Source organism: Aquarana catesbeiana, linkage group LG09, assembly GCF_042186555.1.
Source record: "Aquarana catesbeiana isolate 2022-GZ linkage group LG09, ASM4218655v1, whole genome shotgun sequence".
In the NCBI taxonomy this organism is placed as follows: domain Eukaryota; kingdom Metazoa; phylum Chordata; class Amphibia; order Anura; family Ranidae; genus Aquarana; species Aquarana catesbeiana.
Genome location: NC_133332.1, coordinates 244,007,321 through 244,030,372, shown reverse-complemented (window position 1 = coordinate 244,030,372; position 23,052 = coordinate 244,007,321). Strand labels below are relative to the sequence as shown.

At 43.2% G+C, this 23,052-nt stretch overlaps 1 protein-coding gene across 1 annotated transcript; it reads left to right on the top strand.

The window, feature by feature from the left end:
* Position 1: 1 nt before the first annotated feature.
* On the top strand, positions 2-22,568 carry PTGES2 (prostaglandin E synthase 2). The gene is made up of 7 exons (XM_073600070.1): positions 2-395; positions 4,868-5,062; positions 10,496-10,551; positions 10,650-10,802; positions 18,128-18,328; positions 19,731-19,848; positions 20,289-22,568. The coding sequence occupies exons 1-7, from the start codon at positions 45-47 to the stop codon at positions 20,415-20,417; spliced, it is 1,203 nt and encodes a 400-aa protein (XP_073456171.1). The 5' UTR covers positions 2-44; the 3' UTR covers positions 20,418-22,568.
* The last annotated feature ends 484 nt before the right edge of the window (positions 22,569-23,052 follow it).

Here is a 23,052-nt window from a genome sequence, read left to right as displayed (position 1 = left end):
GTGTACGGGTAGCAAGGGGTGGGCGGGGCCAGGCTGCAGGGAAGATGGCGGCTCGCAGGGTACACGAGCTGGGCGCTCTGTCATGGCGCTTGGCTGGGCAATGGAGGGCTGGTGTGGCCGGCCTGGGTAGTGGGTTGGCGGCTCGGGGCGCTGTAAAGAGCTGTAGCGGATATGTGTGTGTGCAGAGCCAGAGGAGCCTTCCATTCACCTCTCCACACACAGGGCTCATCCCCCTCAGTGCCGGCTGGAGAGGGTACAGGACAGGCTGGAGGGGGCAGGAGGAGGGCAGGAGGGGGTGGGGTGTGATGGTTGCTGTGGGTGGAGCCCTGGGGGTCCTACACTCTATGAACTATGTCCTGGGGGAGGAGCAGAAGACCGAGGAGGAGGAGACACAGGTATGACCCAGAGCCCAGCCTCTCCTTTATGTGTACACACATCTGGACGGAGTGTGTGTGTATATATATATGTGCACACAGTGTATTACCAAAAGTATTGGGACGCCTGCCTTTACACTCACATGAACTTTAATGTCATCCCAGCCTTAGCCCATAGGGTTCAATATTGAGTTGGCTCACCATTTGCAGCTATAACAGCTTCAACTCTTCTGGGAAGGCCGTCCACAAGGTTTAGGAGTGTGTCTATGGGAATGTTTGACCATTCTTCCAGAAGCACATTTGTGAGGTCAGGGACTGATGTTGGACGAGAAGGCCTGGCTCGCAGTCTCCGCTCTAATTCACCCCAAAGGTGTTCTATTGGGTTGAGGTCAGGACTCTGTGCAGGCCAGTCCCGTGCCTCCACCCCAAACTCGCTCATCCATGTCTTTATGGACCTTGCTTTGTGCACTGGTCCAAATCATTTGGTGGAGGAGGGGATTATGGTGTGGGGTTGTTTTTCAGGGGTTGGGCTTGGCCCCTTAGTTCCTGTGAAGGGAACTCTTAAGGCATCAACATACCAAGACATTTTGGACAATTTCATGCTCCCAACTTTGTGGGAACAGTTTGGGGACGGCCTCTTCCTGTTCCAACATAACTGCACACCAGTGCACAAAGCCAGCAGCCGACCAACTCCCGATTAGCACTCACAGCCAACCAGCTCCCGGTCTGTTCTGGTTGGAGGGGGGAGGGGCATCCCTCTGTCACAACACAACAGCTTAGCAGGAGAGATCGCTATGCTAACTTTGCATAGTTCAGCGGCTCCAACCAGAGCTGACAGTTTTTTTTTTCATTCAGCCCTCTTGGTTGAACAGAAAAAAGAATGAATAGTGTGGGCGGCACAGTGGTGTAGTGGTTAGCACTCTCGCCTAGCAGTAAGAAGGGTCGCTGGTTCGAATCCCAACCACACCAACCAACACTACCTGCCTGGAGTTTGCATGTTCTCCCTGTGCCTGCGTGGGTTTCCTCCCACACTCCAAAGACATGCTGGTAGATTAATTTGCTTCTGTCCAAAATTAGCCCCAGTATATGAATGTATATGAATACTGAATTGACCCTAGTATATGAATATGAGTTGGGGACCTTAGATTTTGGGCTCCTTGAGGGAAGGGACCAATGTTAGTGTGTGATGTATGTGTGGAGAGCTACGTAAATTGACAGCGCTATACGGGTACCTTGAATAAAATAGGAATAATTGTAGACCCTCACCCACACTCACTCAGGTTGAGCTGGATGGACTGGTGTCTTTATTCAACCTTACTAACTATGTATTGGTGTGTATTTTGTTTTACCACATCCTGCCTGGCCCATAGCAAAGTGATGGCCGGGCGGTGACTCTCATTCTGGACATTGTACAGTAAAACCTTGGATTGCATAATTTGTTCTGGAAACATGCTTGTAATCCAAAGCACTTGTATATCAAAGCAAATTTCCCCATAAGAAATAATGGAAACTCAAATGATTCGTTCCACAACCATTTATTCATAAGTCCTTTGGTCTATAGTCCATATAAAAAGATTATAGCAATGTGATCAGGTTGTGTAACTATAAAATGTACGTTCACAAATGGAAGCCTCCAGAAGGGGATTAGAAGTAAAATCCAGCAGGAGCTCCAGAGTATAAAAGAGAAGAGAGGCGCCTCTAAGTGTAAGGATATATTGCTAAATGTAACCATATTGCTACACTTAGAGGCGCCTCTCTTCTCTTTTATACTCAGATGTGACACTACTTGTATATCAAGTCAAAATTTATTTAAAAATGTTGCTTGTCTTGCTAAACGCTCTCAAACCAAGTTACTCTCAATCCAAGGTTTTACGTCCAGCAGAAAAAGTTGCTTGTGCGCACCCCCGGTGGCACTTAGTGCGACGATCGGTGGTGCGTCACTTTGATGCACCACATCGCCAATCACAGTAAACGCAGTATAGCACCAATCTAACTGTGAAAACCTCCAAATATGTGTGTAGGTTACTGGTACCGGGTACTCCAGGTTCCAGGTTCAGATGACCTCTCACGCGTCACAAACTCAGAATGTGGATAAATGGAAAGAACCCGCACACTGGAATCCATCCAAATTCTTTATTCGATAATCACCAAGTACAAAGTAATTGCTAACCTGTTTCGGCGAAGAGCCTTGTTCACAAGGGGGGGTGTTCACAAGGGGGGGTGTTCACAAGGGGGGGTGTTCACAAGGGGGGATGTGTTCACAAGGGGGGATGTGTTCACAAGGGGGGATGTGTTCACAAGGGGGGGATGTGTTCACAAGGGGGGGATGTGTTCACAAGGGGGGGATGTGTTCACAAGGGGGGGTGTTCACAAGGGGGGGTGTTCACAAGGGGGGTGTGTTCACAAGGGGGGATGTGTTCACAAGGGGGGATGTGTTCACAAGGGGGGGATGTGTTCACAAGGGGGGGATGTGTTCACAAGGGGGGGATGTGTTCACAAGGGGGGATGTGTTCACAAGGGGGGATGTGTTCACAAGGGGGGGATGTGTTCACAAGGGGGGGATGTGTTCACAAGGGGGGATGTGTTCACAAGGGGGATATGTTCACAAGGCTCTTCGCCGAAACATGTTAATAGTTACTTTGTACTTAGTGATTATCGAATAAAGAATTTGGACAGTTCTGAATATTAGTGTCTCCTCATCAGTGCCCATCAGTGATGGAGAAAACGTACTTATTTACAAAATTTTATGACAAAGAAAAACTTTTTTTTTTTTTCAAAATTTTCTGTCTTTTTTTTTTTTTTTTTCTTTTGTTTAGCAAAAAAATTAAAAACCCAGTGGTGATGAAATACCACCAAAAGAAAGCTCTATTTGTGGGGGGAAAAAATGATAAAAATATTATTTGGGTTCAGCATTGTATGACTGCGCCATTGTCATTCAAAGTGTGACAGCGCTGAAAGCTTGCCTGGGCAGGAAGGGTGTGAAAGTGCCCGGTATTGAGGTGGTTAATGGCCAATTCCAGTCTTCATTCACGTGTGTGGTTTCTTGTGGACACCGATGACTTCCTATGACTGAACCTACCAAAGAGATGAGTTGTACGATGTACTTATACAGTGGCATGCAGAAGACAGGAGAGGTGGCACTTGGGAAGATACCCCTTCGACTTGGTTACTTGCCCCTACAAGATGTATGAAGCGCTTGCATATGTTTAAATAGGTCGCATTTTATGGGAAAATGCTGTACAAATACTTCCAAAGTGATGGCGTTCTTGCTCTCATGGAATTGGATGGCTTGCCCAGGGAAGAAATCTATGCATTTTCAAAATCTGTAGAAGTCTACTGTTCAATGTGAATGGCAGGTTTCTGAGGGTAGCAAAGTGGAATGTAGAATACTGCACCTGTGTAGTCACGGTGGAAGCAGATCACAGACTGCTGTAAGAAGACAATACTGTATGAGTTTAGTTACACCCTGCCCATCAGTCCAGAGCCAACTGCAGAAACTGAATTCATATTTATTTATTATTTTATTTATTTCAGGTACTTATATAGCGCCGTCAATTTACGCAGCGCTTTACATATACCTTGTACATTCACATCAGTCCCTACCCTCAAGGAGCTTACAATCTAAGGTCCCTAACTCACATTCATACATACTAAGGACAATTTAGACAGGATCCAATTAACCTACCAGCATGTCTTTAGAGTGTGGGAGGAAACCGGAGTACCCGGAGGAAACCCACGCAGGCACAGGGAGAACATGCAAACTCCAAGCAGGTAGTGTCGTGGTTGGGATTCGAACAAGCGACCCTTCTTACTGCTAGGCGAAAGTGCTACCCACTGCACCACTGCCGCCACAATATCTAGATCTGTTCCCTGTTCTCAGGCCTGGTGTGAAGTCATTGCTCATTACACTGTACAGAGCAGACCAGCTTAAAGTGATTGTAAAGGATCGTTTTTGTTTTTTAAATAAAAATCATGTCACCAAAAGTATTTGGACACCTGTGCAGCTCGTTTTGCACAGAGTGGCCCCGAACATCCTCTTCTGGGGTCCCCTGGCGGCTCTTGTGGCTCCTCCTCACATCAGATAACCCCCTAGGACGGTGATGGTTAACCTTGGCACCCCATAGCGTGTCCCTGCCGAAAAGATGAAGGGGCTCAGGTAAGTAAAACTGGGGGGCCGGTGACTGCCAGGTGTTTTTTCACCTTAATGCATAGGATTCATAAAGGTGAAAAAAACACAAAGGTTTACAACCTCTTTAATGTAAACTGAGCAATGCTTACTGTTCTGGGCCTAGCTGTCATTTCTTAAAGCACAGGAGAGTAAAAGGCTGGAAAAAAATAACAGCTTCTACTTGCAGAGCTGCTTGGTATCCTTGGCTATACTACGAGAGCTCATTTGTGTAAAAGTACAGGTATCCTGTAATGTGTGGGATGGTGTTTTTTCTTTTTTCTTTTAAGGGATGGATTGTTGAAATCATTCTTTTTATCTTTTTCAGGTCCCAGTGGGTGGCGTACAGCTTACACTCTACCAGTACAAGACCTGTCCCTTCTGCAGTAAAGTGCGAGCCTTCCTGGACTATCACCAGCTGCCGCATGAGATAGTGGAAGTCAATCCAGTCATGAGGAAAGAGATTAAATTCTCCTCCTATAGAAAGGTTCCCATCCTTTTGGCTAATGCTGGCTGCCCTATTGTGAGTTTTTGTTTTCTGCTATATAAGCTCTTGTAGATTTCTTTTGAAGTTGAAATTTATTTTGCGTTCTCTTTGTTTTAAACGACTCAAGGAAAAACTGTTGTTTTTTAAAAATTCGGGTTGGGTTACAAATGGGTACATCTCAGGTGGGGTATGTCACCTTTTGAGTTGCTGCCTGTTCTTTTAAAATTTACATCCTCACTAATGCTAGGAAGTGCCCCAACAAGACTTGCGGCTTTCCTACACAAGCTATCCTTTCTGCCCCTCCTCGTTCATTCACAGAATGCTCTGTATACTGTGAATGAATTCACAGAAACCGAATTGTCCATTAAATGGACAAGATGAGAGGAGGGGCAAACAAACGGCAGGATGGCGGATGTCTAGGAGAGCAGGTTTGTTAGAGAGCCAAAAGTATAGTGATCGTTATTATTCCCAACATCAATTAACCACTTCAGCTCTGGAAGGTTTTACCCTATTCCTGACCAGGCCATTTCTTTGCGATACGGCACTGCGTTACTTTAACTGACAATTCCGTGGTTGTGTGACACTGTACACAAAATTGATGTCTTTTTTTTTTTTCCAAAAAAATAAAGCTTTCTTTTGTTGGTATTTGATCACCTCTGCGGTTTTTATTTTTTGCGCTATAAACAAAAAATAAAACGTCAATTTTGCAAAATAATAAAAATTTTTTACTTTATGCTATAAAACACATCTAATAAAAAAATGTAAAAAATCTAATTTCTTTATCAGTTTAGGCCAATATGTATTCTTCTACATAATGTTTTGGTAAAAAAATCCCAATAAGTGTATATTGATTGGTTTGTGCAAAAGTTATAGCGTCTACAAACTATGACATAGATTTATGGACTTTTATTTTTTATAGTTTTTACTAGTAATGGCAGCGGCCAGCAATTTTTAGCGGGACTGCAACATTGTGGCAGACAAATCTGACGCTTTTTGCGGACCAGTGACACTAATACATTGATCAGTGCTAAATAAAATGCACTGGCAGGGAAGGGGTTAACATCAAGGGTGATCAAAGGGTTAACTGTGTTCCCTGGGAGTGTTTTCTAACTGTGTGGGGGATGGTTTAACCACTTACCAACCGGCCCATAGCCGAATGACGGCTGCAGGGCGGTTGGATAACTCTGGGTGGACGTACTATGACGTCCTCCCAGAATTCCCCTCTTGCGCGCCCCCTGGGGCACGCACCCGAACACATCCGTGACCGCCGGGTCCAGGGGACCCGGCGCATCACGGATCCCGGTAAATGGCCGCTGATCGCGGCCGTTTACCATGTGATCGAGCCGTCAAATGACGGCGCGATCACATGTAAACAGACCGGCGTCATCTGATGACGCCGGTTCCTCTCCTCCCCTCCTGTGTACCGATCGGTACACAGTGAGCGGGGAGGGGGATGGATGGATGTCTGCAGCGCTGTGGGCTGTATGTGTAGTGCCCACAGCGCTGCACAGAGACATCCATCCATCCATGCTCAGCCATCCCTCACTACTAATGCTGTGCAATACTCTGCAATACCCCCACAATACTCTGCAATACCCCCACAATACTCTGCAATACCCTCACAATACTCTGCAATGCTGTGCAATACTCTGCAATGCCCCCACAATACTCTGCAATGCTGTGCAATACTCTGCAATACCCCCACAATACTCTGCAATGCTGTGCAATACTCTGCAATGCCCCCACAATACTCTGCAATGCTGTGCAATACTCTGCAATACCCCCACAATACTCTGCATTGCTGTGCAATACTCTGCAATGCCCCCACAATACTCTGCATTGCTGTGCAATACTCTGCAATGCCCCCACAATACTCTGCAATGCTGTGCAATACTCTGCAATGCCCCCACAATACTCTGCAATGCTGTGCAATACTCTGCAATGCCCCCACAATACTCTGCAATGCTGTGCAATACTCTGCAATGCCCCCACAATACTCTGCAATGCTGTGCAATACTCTGCAATGCCCCCACAATACTCTGCCATGCCCCCACCATACTCTGCCATGCCCCCGCCATACTCTGCCATGCCCCCGCCATACTCTGCCATGCCCCCGCCATACTCTGCCATGCCCCCGCCATACTCTGCCATGCCCCCGCCATACTCTGCCATGCCCCCGCCATACTCTGCCATGCCCCCGCCATACTCTGCCATGCCCCCGCCATACTCTGCCATGCCCCCGCCATACTCTGCCATGCCCCCGCCATACTCTGCCATGCCCCCGCCATACTCTGCCATGCCCCCGCCATACTCTGCCATGCCCCCGCCATACCCCGCCATACCCCGCCATACTCCGCCATACTCCGCAATACCCCGCCATACCCTGCCATGCTGAGCCATGCTCAGCTGTACTCGCCCTCTGTATGTGGCCAGGCTGTAGAAGTCTCACACATGGGGTATCGCCGTACTCAGGAGGAGCAGGAGAATCTATTTTGGGGTGTAATTTTTGGCATGTACATGTTATGTGGTAAAAATATTGTATAAATGGACAACTTTGTGTTAAAAAAAAAAGCGTTTTAACCACTTCCCGCCCGCCGGCCGTCATACAACGTCCTTGACTTTGTGCGGAGATATCTGAATGATTGTTGCAGCTACAGGCATCATTCAGATATCAGTTTTTTGAGCCGGCGATTCCCTACACCATGAGAACGATCATAGCAGCTGTTCCACTGCTTGATCGTTCTTACGGGAGGCGAGAGGGGACTTCCCCCCTCCCGCCGCCTTGCGGTGCTTCTACCGACTCACCGCTATGATCGAAGCCAGGATCTTTTTTTTTTTTTTTTTTTTATTTCAGGCTTCCCAGCCTAGAGGTGAGATGTGGGGTCTTATTGACCCCATATCTCACTGTAAAGAGGACCTTTCATGCCATATTCCTATTACAAGGATGTTTATATTCCTTGTAATAGGAATAAAAGTGGTCAAAAAAATTTTTTTTTTTGGAAAAAAGCATCAAACTAAAATAAATAAAGTAAAATGAACAATAAAAAAAAAAAAAAAAAATTTTAAAGCGCCCCTGTCCCTGTGTGCTCGCATGCAGAAGCGAACGCATACGTAAGTCCCGCCCACATATGAAAACGGTGTTCAAACCACACATGTGAGGTATCGCTGCGATCGGTAGAGCGAGAGCAATAATTTTGGCCCTAGACCTCCTCTGTAACTCAAAACATGTAACCAGTAAAAAATTTTAAAGCGTCGCCTATGGGGATTTTTGAGTAGCAAAGTTTGGCGCCATTCCACAAGCGCGTGCAATTTTGAAGGGTGACATGTTGGGTATCTATTTACTCGGCGTAACTTCATCTTTCACATTATGCAAAAACATTGGGCTAACTTTACTGTTTTGGTTTTTGTAAAGCACAAAACAGTTTTTTTTCCAAAAAAAAGCGTTAAAAAAATTGCTGCACAAATACCGTGCGAGATAAAAAGTTGCAACGACCGCCATTGTATTCTCTAGGGTCTTTGCTAAAAAAACATATATAATGTTTTGGGGTTCTAAGTAATTTTCTAGCTAATAAATGATGATTTTTACATGTAGGAGAGAAATGTCAGAATTGGCCTGGGTGCTCCAGAACGCCTGAAGGTGCTCCCCTGCATGTTGGGCCTCTATGTGGCCACGCTGTGTAAAAGTCTCACACATGTGGTATCACCATACTCGGGAGTAATAGCAGAATGTGTTTTGTGGTGTAATTTGTGGTATGCATATGCGGTCTGTGAGAAATACCCTGCTAATATGACAATTTTGTGGAAAAAAAAAAAAGTAAAAAAAAAACCTTGATTTTGCAAAGAATTGTGGGAAAAAATGACAACTTCAAAAAACTCACCATGCATCTTTCTAAATACCTTGGAATGTCTTCTTTCCAAAAAGGGGTAATTTGGGGGGTATTTGTACTTTTCCGGCATGTTAGGGTCTCAAGAAATGAGATAGGCCGTCAGTACTTCAGGTGTGATCAATTTTCAGATATGCGCACCATAGCTTTTGGACTCTATAACTTTCAAAAAGACCAAATAATATCCACCGATTTGGGTTATTTTTACCAAAGATATGTAGCGGTATAAATTTTGGCCAAAATATATGAAGAAAAATTACTAATTTGCAAAATATTATAACAGAAATGAAGAAAAATGTATTTTTTTTACAGATTTTTCGGTCTTTTTTCTTTTACGGCGCAAAAAATAAAGAACCCAGCAGTGATTAAATACCACCAAAAGAAAGCTCTATTTGTGTGAAAAAAAGGACAAAAATTTCATAAAGATACAGTGTTGCATGACTGAGTAATTGTCATTCAAAATGTGAGAGCACCAAAAGCTGAAAATTGGTCTGGTTAGGAAGGGGGTTTAAGTGCCCAGTTGTCAAGTGGTTAACTGAAGAAAGACAGATATCTGTGTTCTTGCTTAGCAGAAACACAAGATCTGTCTTTCTTACTAGCAGAACGGCGATCTGCCTCATTTACATAGGCAGACTGTCATTCTGCCCCTCTCAGAACGATCGACCAGTTTCCAGCGGACATCGGATCCGCCGGACCCACTGATTGGCTCCCGCTGTGTCCAAGCGGGGCTCTGGCGGCGTGCTCCCCAGATCCAAAGAAAGAAATTGCGTACAGGTACGTGATTTTGCACTTAAGGCTCGCCCTGCTGCAGTATATGTACGTAGGGTGGTCCTTAAACAGTTTAGTTATAAATTGTAAATAACAGGCAGCAGTCTGGGAGGTGGCATACACCTCTTGCGATTGAACTCTTTGTAACCTAGCAAACTTTTAAAAACTGTTTTTTTTCCCCGGCGTTCTTCCTTAAAGTTCCTTCTGTTTGGAGTCTGATCATTTATGGTTGAAGCATGTTGGTTAAATGTCTCATACCTGAACCACAAGCAAATAGCAGAATTCACAGATATAATGCATATAAGGGAGTGGATTTATCTGTCAAAGGATTTATAATTCTGTCTATCCAGTCCTTAATCTTACACAGCTCTAGTACACAGCACAGTTTTGTCTGGCAGGACAGGAAACCTGGATTTTCTTTGCTGCAGTTACAAGTCTTCTCCCTCTCCCAGCCTGTGATTGGACAATGAAAGGAGAAGCAGCAGACGGATGAGCTCATCTCTCTCTGTTGCTTTGTTTTTATTCTATCAGCATGTTCCTTGTAATTATACGAACATTGTAGCACAACTAATAGGCTCCTTGTGCTGCTTCTCTCTCCCGTAGTTTGAGCTCTGCTGTAGAGGGGATTGCCAGAGTCTGTTATGTGCCGGGAGATCATTTGTAAGATATAGTCCATATAGTTTGACTATAACCCGAGGAAACCCCCTTTCTGCTGCAGTAGTTTGAGAAAACTGGATACTGTGATCTAATTTTTAATAGCTTCTATTTACTAATTAGAAGTTAGTGGTCAATACTAATGCACATTTTCTTTCTGCAGCAACTAAATGACTCTTCTGTTATCATCAGTGCTATGAAAACCTTCGTTATCTCTAAGTAAGTCCTATAAAATTCTGGCCTTGAAAGGTCTGTCAAGGTCAGGGGTATAATTGTCCTTGTGCTTTTTTTTTTTTTTTTCTCTTTCTGGTTTGCAGGCAGAAAAGTTTGGAAGAGATTGTATCTTATTATCCAGCTTTAAAATCAACAGATGAAAAAGGGAAGGCGGTGACAGAGTATCAGAACAGATACTGGCTCATGCTGGATGAGCAGGAAACCAAGCAATTGTATGCTTCTAAGGAGGCACAGATGTGAGTATATAGGGTGTTGTGTGCTAAGCCGAAATGTCACATCACCTGACTCTGTCAGGCACCAGTCACAAACTCCGTAGTGTGAGAGCAGATACAAAGTACCTGACATTTAATGCCTGAATCTTGGAGAGTGACAGCTTTGTGGTAGAAGGGAGGGTTTTGAAGCAGAAGTTCCAAGAACATAGGGGGGAGCGCAGTTTGGGCGTCTAAAAAACGCTGCTCAAACTTAAGAGCAGTCAGTAGTAGCATACAGATAGTGGAATGTTCAGAGGTACCATATGATCTGGAACTTGTTTAGCTTTTTACATTAAATGGTAGTTTTAGTTTTGATGCATGCATGATCTAAATTATTTTTTCTAAGTGTTGGGTGTTTTCTAGGCTTTGCAATGGTTTGCCCTGCCATTATAAAGACATGGGTAAGCTGGTGGGTTTCATACAAGTTGGTGGCTGCTTTAAAAAGGCTTCCCAGGGTCTTATTCAAGGGTACTGTCCAGTAAGGGGGAAGATGATATGCTGTATTGAATGCAAGAATTGTGTGCTTACAGGATAGGTACACCAGATAAGGGGATACATGCCATTTTGAGGACGTCCTCTAAAGCGATGTAGAAAATATGCTGGTTAATATGAGGGCTTATCAGGTAGGTACAAGGTACCTACCTGATGTGTGTGTATATAATTCTGTTTGAAAACAATGACATCAAGCGTTTGGAGGTAGCTAACCACATATCTTCCCAATCCTCCAATACAAAAGTTAGACATATGTCTTCCCACTTCTGCATGGCTGGGGGGGGGGGGGTGTATTAGAAAAGTGGCAGAGATGATGGGGGAATAAATTGATGTGATTATTCCCAAAGAATGTGGGTCATCATCAAAAATCCTCTTGAAAGGGGTTAGAATGAGCAGAGACTCTGTGTTTTGAAGTAGACATAGCATTGTTTTTCAATTGCAGGTAACCTTACAGGTCATTTCTGATAAGGATGTTTTTTTTCCAGAAAGCTTTCACTGGCAAAGAGGAAGCTAATACTGTTTGTTGGTCTGCTTCTGCAATCTAAGCACCGAAAGTGTGATCCCTATAACTGTTCTAGTTCTGGTGAGATAGCTTAGCAGACAGTGACTTCATCCAAATGACATCTTGCAGGTCATAGCTTTAATCCAAAGACTTGTACAGAGCATAGCAGAAGAGCATTAGATAGGTAAAACAAATCATAGTTTGTCTAGCACTAGGAGAAGACAGTACATGTGGTGAATGGAGGCTAAAGCATGAAGAAGTGTGGGGCTAACTACATAGAACATCCCCTAGCTATGGAAAACAAAAAGAGTTCTGAAGCGCTAAAACTGGCAGTCATTAGAAACTTTTGTCATGTCATAACAATTATGCAAGGAATAACTGGACACCAGTGCAGCTGCAAACTTCTGAAAGAAAAGTAGACAACAAAAATAAACAAAAATGCAGTGCTCAATGGGACCAGTAGTAAAGAACTATTGCTGATGGTATAATCAATAAAGTTCATTTATTGGATGCATGCTGAGATTTGATATTAAAAACAACTGTCAATGAAAAAATGATATGATAAAATTATTAGACTTCATAAGCACAACTCATTATCGTGGTTGAACCAATCCGAAAATTAGTATATATGATACCACCAAGACTTCCAGATGACAAGGGGTTAATGTCAGCAAGTGTGCTCCAATCCTAATTGTCAGACCCAATGGCTCAATGTGCAGGGAGGAGAAAAATAGAGGTGGAGAGACACTGCTCTCTGAGGTGCACTTAGTGGCTGTATTCTGGATATCAGACTCGCTGTGATCCAGGAGGTGTCTTGTAGATCGCGCCTCTGAACGACCTTGGTCAAGCTGGCTGGAACCTGGCATGCTGGAGGGCGCTCTGGATGGCGCGCACTGAATCCGGAAGGCAGGGTCAGGGCCGAAAACGAGGAGTACCAGGAGGCTGGGCGGATCTCAAGCTCAAAGTAGCTGTGGCGACCGTGACTTACCCTAGCTATGAACTGAGGTAGGGACAAAATTATTTAAAGGCAAACAAACAGCAATGCATGTGTAACATGATAGCCAAGAAATATACTTTCCACAAGTCCAATGACAATTAAACCTCAGGAAAACAGGGTCATTGAGAAATCCATAGTATATCGCAATAAAATAACAATAGCAATCATCTGTACGAGCATTTAAACAGGGATCTCCACAATGAAAGTATTTTATGTGGATTTATTGGAGCTTCAAACAATCTATCCCCTTGTGAAGAGATATGAAGTTCTACTTGTCATAACAGAACACCACCATCAAAATAAACGTGGGGATTCCACCTTGGGCAAAAGCGGGATTATCCTAAAATGTATAAAGGGCAGATGGTGGATAATATACAAGAAAATATATTGTCATCCTATATCTTCAGGGAGTTTTTTCATGAATAGGTGGGAGTCAAAGGATTGTAGCAAAATAGGGTGATCTCTTGCAGCCTCCTTTGCTGGTTCAAAAAGTTGGCCGACATTCTGCCTGTGTGTATGTCAGCTTCTGTCTGACGTGCCTGCTGGAAAACCAGCGTCCAACCGACTCCTGATCAGCACTCTCAGCCAATGGCAGAGAGCTCTGACCAGAGTGTTCTGGCGGGGGGGGGTTGTCCCTTTCAGAACAGCTCAGCAGGGGAGATCGCTGGACTAACCTTGCAAGGTTGGTACAGTGGCTTCGACCGGAGCTGTCAGTTTTTTGTTTGTGCAATCAGCTGGGTTGCATAAAAAAAAAAAAACAGCAGTGTGTACCCAGCCTAAAGGGCTCATTTACACTTGCTTCGGCTTCAATACACATTAACAGCTAGTTTACACTTGCTTCAAAACAAAACTTTGGACACACCAGTCAAAGCCTCTGTCACTAAATAAAATGGTTAGTTTACAGTCCTGTTTACACCTTGCTTTTGCTTCGCTTCAAAAATTATACCCCATGCCGCTTTAGTTGTGCTTCAAAGCCCCCATAAAAGTCTTTGGTAAAGCTCGCTTGAAGCCCCATCGAAGCAACACAGACAGTGTTGATGTGGGATTCTCCCCTGCACGGCTCACAATTATTTGCAGGTGTTGGAAGGGGTACACAACGTAGTCTACATCTCAACCCTTGGAGGCCAGTGCAGCCTGGTAATCCGTGGAGGAGGTAAAGTTGATCAAATGCAACCAGCGATTTTTGGCATTGTTCCCCTCTCTATTTGTTCTCAAAAGCAAGCAGCTCTTCCATCCATTGGATTTCATTAATTTTAGCAAACCATACACCCAACGGAGGCGAGATTTGCTTTCAACACAATGGAATGCATGCTTTAGCTACATTAAGTAAATAGATAAGACGTGAGCAACCTTTTTCCACTTAAGGGCCGGATTCAATGTAAGTGAATGCATGGAGGGCTGCATTCACCTGCTAATAAATGAAAATAATAATAATCCTAACATAGTAATAACAGTAAATGCTTACCTCACTTTAGGGTGCTTCACCAATACAAAGCCAGCCCACCCTGAGGGAGCAAGCAGGTTTACTCCCTCATGCCTCTGGCATTAGATTGTTCAACTTATACTCGCCCTCTCCATTGCTCTCATGCAGCTTCAGCATGTCTCTGGACCCTTTCCTTGTGACACCCGGTGACTGATGCTGGTGTTAAAAAGTGTAAATCTCTTTGCTGCACATTAAGATGGTTTTCACTTTATAGCAGGGCTCTGATCCCTATCCCGCTGTATGATAATAATCAACAAAATACAAGAAACTTTACATTACACTGCCCCCGTACCTCTGCACCCTTTTACATTACACAGACCACCTGCATATTACAAAACACACACAGCTCTGCTCTTTCCTACCTTGCTCCATGCTGAGAGGGAGTCAGAGCGGAGCAGGATGCTAAATGAGAACACAGTGGAGACACACAGCAGCGCTGATAAGACAGCGGGAGCTTCTGGAGTTAATTATTCATATTAACAAGATGGTAATTGGTTGCTTGGACCACCTAGCAACCAATCGCCTGGAAAGTTAACTCCCGCTGTCTTATCAGAGCTGCTGTGTGTATATCCACAGGCCAGGTGCCTGTGAATTCATCACATGCACTGACGGGCCAGACATTTAGTGGGCTGTAAGTTGCTGACCCCTATCTTAAAGAATATCGGGGGGGCAAATGCAGTAAAAATGCCGCAGGATCATTTGGCATCTGGACGTCCATTAACCTGAAGATGATTTGTTTGACTTGATGCCAGAAAAGCGTTAATTTAGGGCAAGACCAAAAAATATGGAGCCCTTCTTCCCCCTGGCACCTCCAGCACATGGAAGGACATTGTGGAAACAACTTTTGCAAAATCACGGGGACCCTACGTTATTGGGAGGGAGAATTTAGTATCCTGTTTCCTATACGGCACTTAATATGAAGGCCCTACGTGTCTGGAGAATTCTATCTTTCTATTTGTCCGTAAACTTGACTTTAAGGTCATTTTGCCTTTTTGGCTGCTAGCGGGGTGCTTCTAACCCCTGCTAGCAGCCAAAGAAAGGGTTAAAAGCGCTCGCATTGTGGCGCTGCCAAAGCGCATTGTAGGCGCTGCAGCAGCGTTGCCCATTCATTTCAATGGGCAGGGCGTTTTGGAGGGGTGTATACACCTGCTCCCATACCACCCCAAAGATGCTGCTTGCAGGACTTTTCAGAATGTCCCGCAAGCGCACCGCCCCAGTGTGAAAAGTTACACTGAAATGAATGGGGAGGCAGTTTTCAGGCATTAGAGGCTATTTCTAGTGCTAAAACGCCTGAAAACCCCCTCAGTGTGAAAGCAGCCTAAGGGATTTCTGGGTAAAATCTGGTGGGTGAGACCTGCAGCCTCTCTTAGCAGCTTTCATTCTACATGCACTCCAGTGATGCCTGGGTGGCTTTTCACAGGCCAGCTTTCCTGGTGGTGATAACAGCGGACTATGCCTGTGCTATGTGCATTGTCTCCATTGGGAGAGTGTGTGACAACACAGGGACACAGTTGGGAGACAGGGACAGAGCATTGTCACTCTCGAATAATATCTGCCTGTACAAGGACCTTTATGGTAGGATTACCGAGTATTTTATTGAAAGTTGCAGATTTGAAACTATAGAAAATTACTTGTGAAATGTAATTAATGTTTTAAAACTTTTATGCAGTTTTGGTGTTTGGGTTTGTTTTTTGGTAATTTTCCTAGTTGTAGTTACATAGCTGGTGAGGTTGAAAAAAGACACCACTCCATCCAGTCCAACCTATGTGAGTGCTTATATGTTATTAGTACATTGAATGTACTGGTCGTGACCCCTGAATGTTGTGGTCGTTAAGGTGACCATCTAATGGTTTTTTGAAATTGTCGATGCTCTCCGCTGAAACCAATGTTTGTGTAACAGAATTCCACATCCTTACCGCTCCTACAGTAAAGAACCCTCTATGCAGTTTAAGGTTAAATCGCTTCTCTTCTAATTTTCACTTTCCACATCAGACCATTCCGAGTACTCGCCATTTATCACCACCCTCTGAACTCGCCCCTGTAGCCAGTTTTTAATCCATGTACTCACCCTATGGTCCATGCCAACGGACCTTACTTTGTACAGTAAATGTTTATGGGGAACTGTGTCAAATGCCTTTGCAAAATCCAGATACACCACGTCTACAGGACTTCCTTTATCTAGATGGCTGCTCTCCCCCTCATAGAATGTTAATAGATTGGTTTGGCAAGAATGATTCTTCATGAATCCATGCTGATTACTGCTAATAATACCATTTTCATTACTGAAATCTTGTATGTAGTCCCTTATCATCCCCTCCAATAGCTTGCAGACTATTGATGTTGGGCTAACTGGCCTGTAGTTCCCAGGGATATATCTCAGTCCTTTTTTTAAATATTGGTGCTACATTGGCTTTTCTCCAATCAGCTGGTACCATTCCAGTCAGAAAAGTGTCCATAAAAATTGTATACAATAGTCTGTCACTTGACTGAGTTCCTCAAGGACCCTTGGGTGCAAGCCATCGGGTCCCGGTGACTTATATTTCTAATTCTGTCCTCTGTTAGCTTTGAGGGTGCTTCCTGTGACGTGTTATGAAGATTAACATTACTGTCTTGGTTACTGTATCCCCCGTTCCCCTTGTGAAGACTGAGGAAAAGAATATATTCAAAACCTTCGCCATTTCTCTGTCTTTTGTAACCCGTTTCCCTTCATCCTTTATGGGGCCAATGTGTTCTGACCTCCCTTTCTTACTATTTATATACTTAAAGAATTTCTTGGGATTTTTTTTTTATTATTACTCTCCTCTATGATGTGTCTTTTGTGTTCCATCTTGGCTGCCCTGATTGCACCCTTACATTTCTTATTGCATTCTTTGTAAAGTTGGAATGCTGACGATGACCCCTCAGCCCTGTATTTTTGAAGGCCTTTTCTTTTGCTTTTATATGCATTTTTACATTGGAGTTAAGCCACCCAGCACTTTTTAAGTAGTAGTAGAATTCATAAAATTGTTTAAGTGTTCTAATTATTCATAGCTGGAATGGCCAGGTATAATAGGTAGTTAAGTATCATCACTCCAAATCGAACAGATCCCTTTGATTGTCAGTTATGGTTGCAATATAAGCCCTACCCCCCAAATAAGCCCTACCCTGTTTCCCTGAAAAAAAGCCCTAGCCTGAAAATAAGACATACAAGGACATTAACTAGGGCTTATTTGGGGGACAGGGCTTATATTGCAGCCTTCACCGACAATCACGCTAGGTCTTATTTTCGGGGAAACAGGGTTGTTTCCTAACTCAGAAATGAGAGAATAGATCAAGGCATCCAACTAGCAACAATTTTGACCATGAAATAATCAAAACATTGATAGAAGGTTGCCCTGATCCATATGGTTCTTTTTTAAAACCAAAAGTGGCTGTTAATGCCTGAAAATGTTCTTGTTTCTGGTCTGCATTAGGGTTTGTTCTGAAAAATGTTACCAAATACACCAGAATGACTTGTCTCAGTATTTGCAGTACCAAAATAACAAATTGCTATATATTTTTCTAAAATACTTGAGATGAGTACAGTTGACTTGGAAAGGAATGCATTCTCTCCTAAAACCAAAAGTAGACCCAAAACTCAAAAATCTAACATTTGCTATGCTATATGGAACATACAGAAATGTAGTACTCCGAAAGATAACCGTGTATTTCCTGGTATCTGAGGGTGCTAGGCGCTCCTTTACAGTCTCCTAGCTGTGAATCTGCAGCCTGAGATTTAAAGCACTGCTACCTCTGACTGCTAGTCTCAGAAGATTTTGACAGAGTGCATGGTAAAAGATCATCTGTCTCTTTTACAGGGAAGAGATGAAATGGCGGCGATGGGTCGATAACTGGCTGGTTCACCTCATTTCACCAAATGTTTACCGCACCCCAGGAGAAGCACTTGCATCATTTGACTACATTGTACGTGAAGGGAACTTCGGCTCTGTGGAAGGCCTTTTTGCTAAATATGTGGGAGCAGCAGCCATGTTTTTCATTGGCAAGAGGCTGAAAAAGAGGTCTGTGAATCTTTTTTTTATTCTTTTTTTTTTTTTTTTGTCTGTGTCCTTCCTCTATGCACAGCGCTTGACATTAAAGCGTAACTAAAGAGACTACATTTTACCTCCTCTCGATTGACTTGGGTCCCTCGCAGGCATCTTCTTCCAGGCTACTGGTCTTTGGGCATCTCCATTGGCTAGCATGAGATTATATAACTCCTGTGCATTGCCTTCAGTTCCACTTTAACTGACAATCCCATGATAGCAGCACAGCAGCTGAAAGAAACCTCTCCTCCACAGACTGTGGGATGGCAAGGGGTGGAACCTTGCAGAGCTTAAGAGCTTGTTCACACCATGTTTGTTGAGCTGCCTTTTTTTTTCTGCACACAGCCACACATGTATGGTGTAAACAGAGCACATTGGAAAACAACTGTTTTCCATGTTCTTTGTTCATAACATACATGTGCAGTGGTGTGTAGAAAAATGCAGCTCAATGGACATGTCACACGTTAACAAAAAGGGCAAGGCAAATTTTAGTGTACATAACAAGTTTCCATTGTATTGCAGACTAGGAATGTACTTGTTCGTTGATAATTTGGATTTGTGCATAAGTCTGTGTCGTCCTAACTGGAATTGGTAATGCAAACAGCTCTTCTTTGAAACGTTTTTATATGCAAAGTAGGGGTCGACCACTTATCGTGAGGCCGATTAAAGTCGACCGATATTCGCTTTTTTTTTTTATTTTTGAAGAATCGTTATTGGTCACAAACCTACCGATATTGCTTCAAGGGGTTGTACCTTGAAAGTGCAGGCCTCACCCCGGTACCATTTTTTTAGAGCAGACAGTTGGTTTTCTTGTAATAACAACCGATGCGGCTTAGCCTTTCCGCCGCTCCGCCCGGATCTCCTGCCCCACCGGTAGGCCCGAGCGAGCAGCCGTTGTGTCCGCTGGTTGGCCAGAGGCCCGAGCAAAGACAGATTGGCTTTGTTCAGGTTTTGGATCTAGTAACCTGGAAGCTATGTCATGACATCACTTCGGGTGGCAGTTTTAAAAAATAGAAAGTATTCAAAACGCCAACCTTAGCGTTTTTGAATACTTTCAAGTGCAGAAGGAGGGGTTTGGTGTCTCTAGAGCCCCGATCCCTCCATAGAGAGTACCTGTCACTGCCTATTACTGTCACAAGGGATGTTTAAATTCCTTGTGACGGCAATAAAAGTTATGATAAAAAAAAAAAAAAATTAAAAGGACAGTGCACAAATAAAAACTTTAAATCTACAGAATATCGTCACCTGATATTGGCTATCAGTCTGAAAGGCAGCCAAAAAAATTCTGTATCGACCCTGAAAAAAAACTATCCATCGACCCCTAATGCAAAGCCCACTGTATCTGTTGGAACTCTTATACAATTGTTTGTCATTACAGGCACAACTTGCAAGACGATGTGCGGCAGGACCTATATAAAGCTGCTGACACCTGGGTTAAAGCTGTGGGGAAGGGCAAAAAGTTCCTGGGAGGCTCAGAGCCAAATCTGGCAGATCTGGTAAGGCTGGTCCCTAACCCCCCCCTACACACACACTCCCTTCCCAGCCCGCATATGATTTAGACTGCAACTAATTGAAAAAATAAATTAATATTGGTCAAAAAGGCTTTGTAATACAGCGCATGTTGAGTGTACACTCTGGTCATACCCTTGGCATCTATAAAATGCCAATATGGGCAGCCAAGCGCCTTGATAACATAGCTCGAGGGTTCATGGACAGGAGGTTCGTCATCAGTGGCCCAGGAAAGAAGACGCCTGTCCAGAGGAAATAATGGTGAGTGTGGCATGATGTAAAGTTATATACATACCAGCACAATATAACAAGTGCTCTCCCCCCCCCCCCTTTCCTCCAGCACAGTTTAACTACTTTAATGAAATGTATAAAACCCTTTTGTATGTCTGGCCAATCCATTGATTCTGCGCGTTTTACTTTTTCACAGGCTGTTTATGGGGTCCTGAGAGTTATGGAGGGATTGAAAGCCTTTGATGATATGATGGCAAATACCAAGATAAAACCATGGTACCAAAGGATGACCAACGCCATACAAGAAAAAGCAGCTTTGCACTGAGAAAAAACATTCCTATATGGGAATCCATTGTTCTTCAAGGGCTTTAAAAACTGACCAAACCTGAAATAGTGAATTGTATCTGCTTAGCACAATCCTTGTGATAAATACAATTTACATGTTCCAATTGGAACATAATGGTCATAAGATGGTCCCCTCTGCAATAAGGTAATATTCTGCAGAAAATTATTAATGGTTTAAAAACAGTCTATTTGTGCTAAAACACAGCCATGGGAAATTTTTCAGAGAGGTAGGGGCAACTAGTTTGCAGTTTGGCACCGGTGAAGGAAGCTTAATTAACTCTTCTCATACAAGTTTCTTGGTTTAAACGGTAACTCCACTTTCATGGGGAAAAAAATGGCAAATAAAGAAAAAATGGTATAGCGCATATAATTGCGACACTAATCCTATTGTCATTGAATGTTATTAAAAATTACCTTTCCTTTTCAATCTGCAGTCAATGTAATTTTCTGAGAATACATTGCAATATGGCTACCTGGAGCTGTTCTGTACACAGAGCATGTACTAACCACTCCCCAGAAACAATTTTTCATTTAATAATTTCCTGTTTGTGATTGGCTCACCAATTTTCCCAGAAGTCTGCCTAAGATACAAATCCGATTTCAGGCATCCCTTGCAACAAAAATTTCATTTTTTGAGAGATACTTTCAATAGGAACCCATCTAAAGTAATGCAGGCCCACAGATTTCCTCATTAGTGCCGTTCAGCTCCACACCTGACAGTTAATTATGAAACCACTCCCATTAGATCCACTCAAAACCGAGGCACAGACAAACACACAGGGATTTCTTCAGAATAATAAAAGGTAGGAATCTGCAACAAAGGTTGTTGTTATAATCCTTGCAATGTACATCGATCACCCCGAGGGGAATGTTTTTTTTTTTCTCAACAAAAGTAGTGTTACGCTTTAAAATATATTTCTTGAGAGATTTCAGGATTAAGAGTTAATATTTAAGAGAAGTCTGTAGTGAGAATATATAATGGCTGCCAAGGCCTCTGTTTTGAAAATTCTAGTTACCTAGCTGTCATGCTGACCAATGAATCTAATACATCCTGAGGCCCTGACCTGGTATATGTATGCAGATAAGAGGTTCGGACATTCCGAGCTGCACGCTTGTCTTAGGTCATTGACTCAAAGTACTGAAATCAGACACAGTCTAGTGTTTCTGTGAACAAGGTTTCCCTAACATTTGATTAAGAAAGCTTTCAAAATTGGTATAATTAAAGACTGTTACTTAGGTGACGTGTGATGTACATCCAGCAGTCTCAAATTCTATCTGCAAATGGCTGACTGCTTTGCTCCTGCAGCAAATCTGTCTTCTGCAATATCCGGTGAGCTCTGTTTGGATCCTGGGATAAGGACCCCGGATGAGGGAGAGATGTGATGTGGGGTAGAAAATGGGCATGACTCTTGGTTGAGACTAGCCCTTCTTATGAGTGGATTGCTTTACATTTAACTGATTATTAGAATTCAATTTTTTAAATTTTTTTTTTTTAATCTTAAGAAAGAGCATGGTGTACTTTTGTGACTGGCTCACGTTAGGAGGATCCTATTGGGATATAAATGATATAGGCCCAAATTGCCGAATTGCTTTTAAAGACCCAAGCTCCAGAGATCTCATCCTAATCCAGAATCCTCCTCCATCATGTATGTGCACATCAGGTGTCCCAGAACATCAGCTGCATGCTTGTCCTAAGCAACTTACTCACAAAGTAGTGAAAAAATGGAAAAGATGACCACTCTGGAGCAAGCGTCTACAAAAACAAGTTGGCAATGGCATCTCCATCATCTCTATCTCGATGTGTTCTGATTGAATAGTTAGAAACTGGTAAAATAGAACTGCCACACAGTTCTGGAAAACATATCAGACTTTAGACATCACCAAGGCATCATGTGTGAGGAAACATCTGCCTCTGCTGTGAAGAGGCAGCAGGTACTCCTGTTATATGCAAGACTCAATGGCAGTGCGTGTGGTTCTTTCCATTTATAATAAAGCACTTTAGAGAAATGTGGCTTTTCTCGGTTACTTCCTAATTTAGAAATAAATTGGAAAATGGTTCTTGCTGATCCCTTTACTAATGTTTTGTTTATTTTGGACTGCTGGTCAGTAGATTAAAGATGAGTGGAATAAAGACCGTCTTTGTTTTCATTTATCCAGATCAATGCAAAGCTACTAGTAGATTGACACCTTTAACTGGAGTTGTTCAGTAATAATGTCATGGTGCAATGAAACAACATCAACAATTTACACCTATGTAACTCCATTTATTTTCTTATGGATTGTGTTGGAGCAGGGTGGTTTCACAGTTTTGTGCGTTGAACTCATTTTATGACACTATGATAATGACTGAAATAAATCTACACTCCAGGTAAACACAGAATACATGCATATAAGGGAGCTGCTTTTCTTGCCAAAGGATTTGTTTTAGCCTCTTCTGCTCTTTGGATGTGTCTGGTACATCGAGAATCTGAAGAGGTTAAAACAAGCTTAAAGTGGAACTTAACTGTGTCTGAGCCAAGAATGCTGCTTTCGTTTATTTTTAATATTCAAAAAAACTTGCCCATCCACGTCCCCATGCTTTTATTTTGTTGAGAAATCACTTTGAAAAACACCTC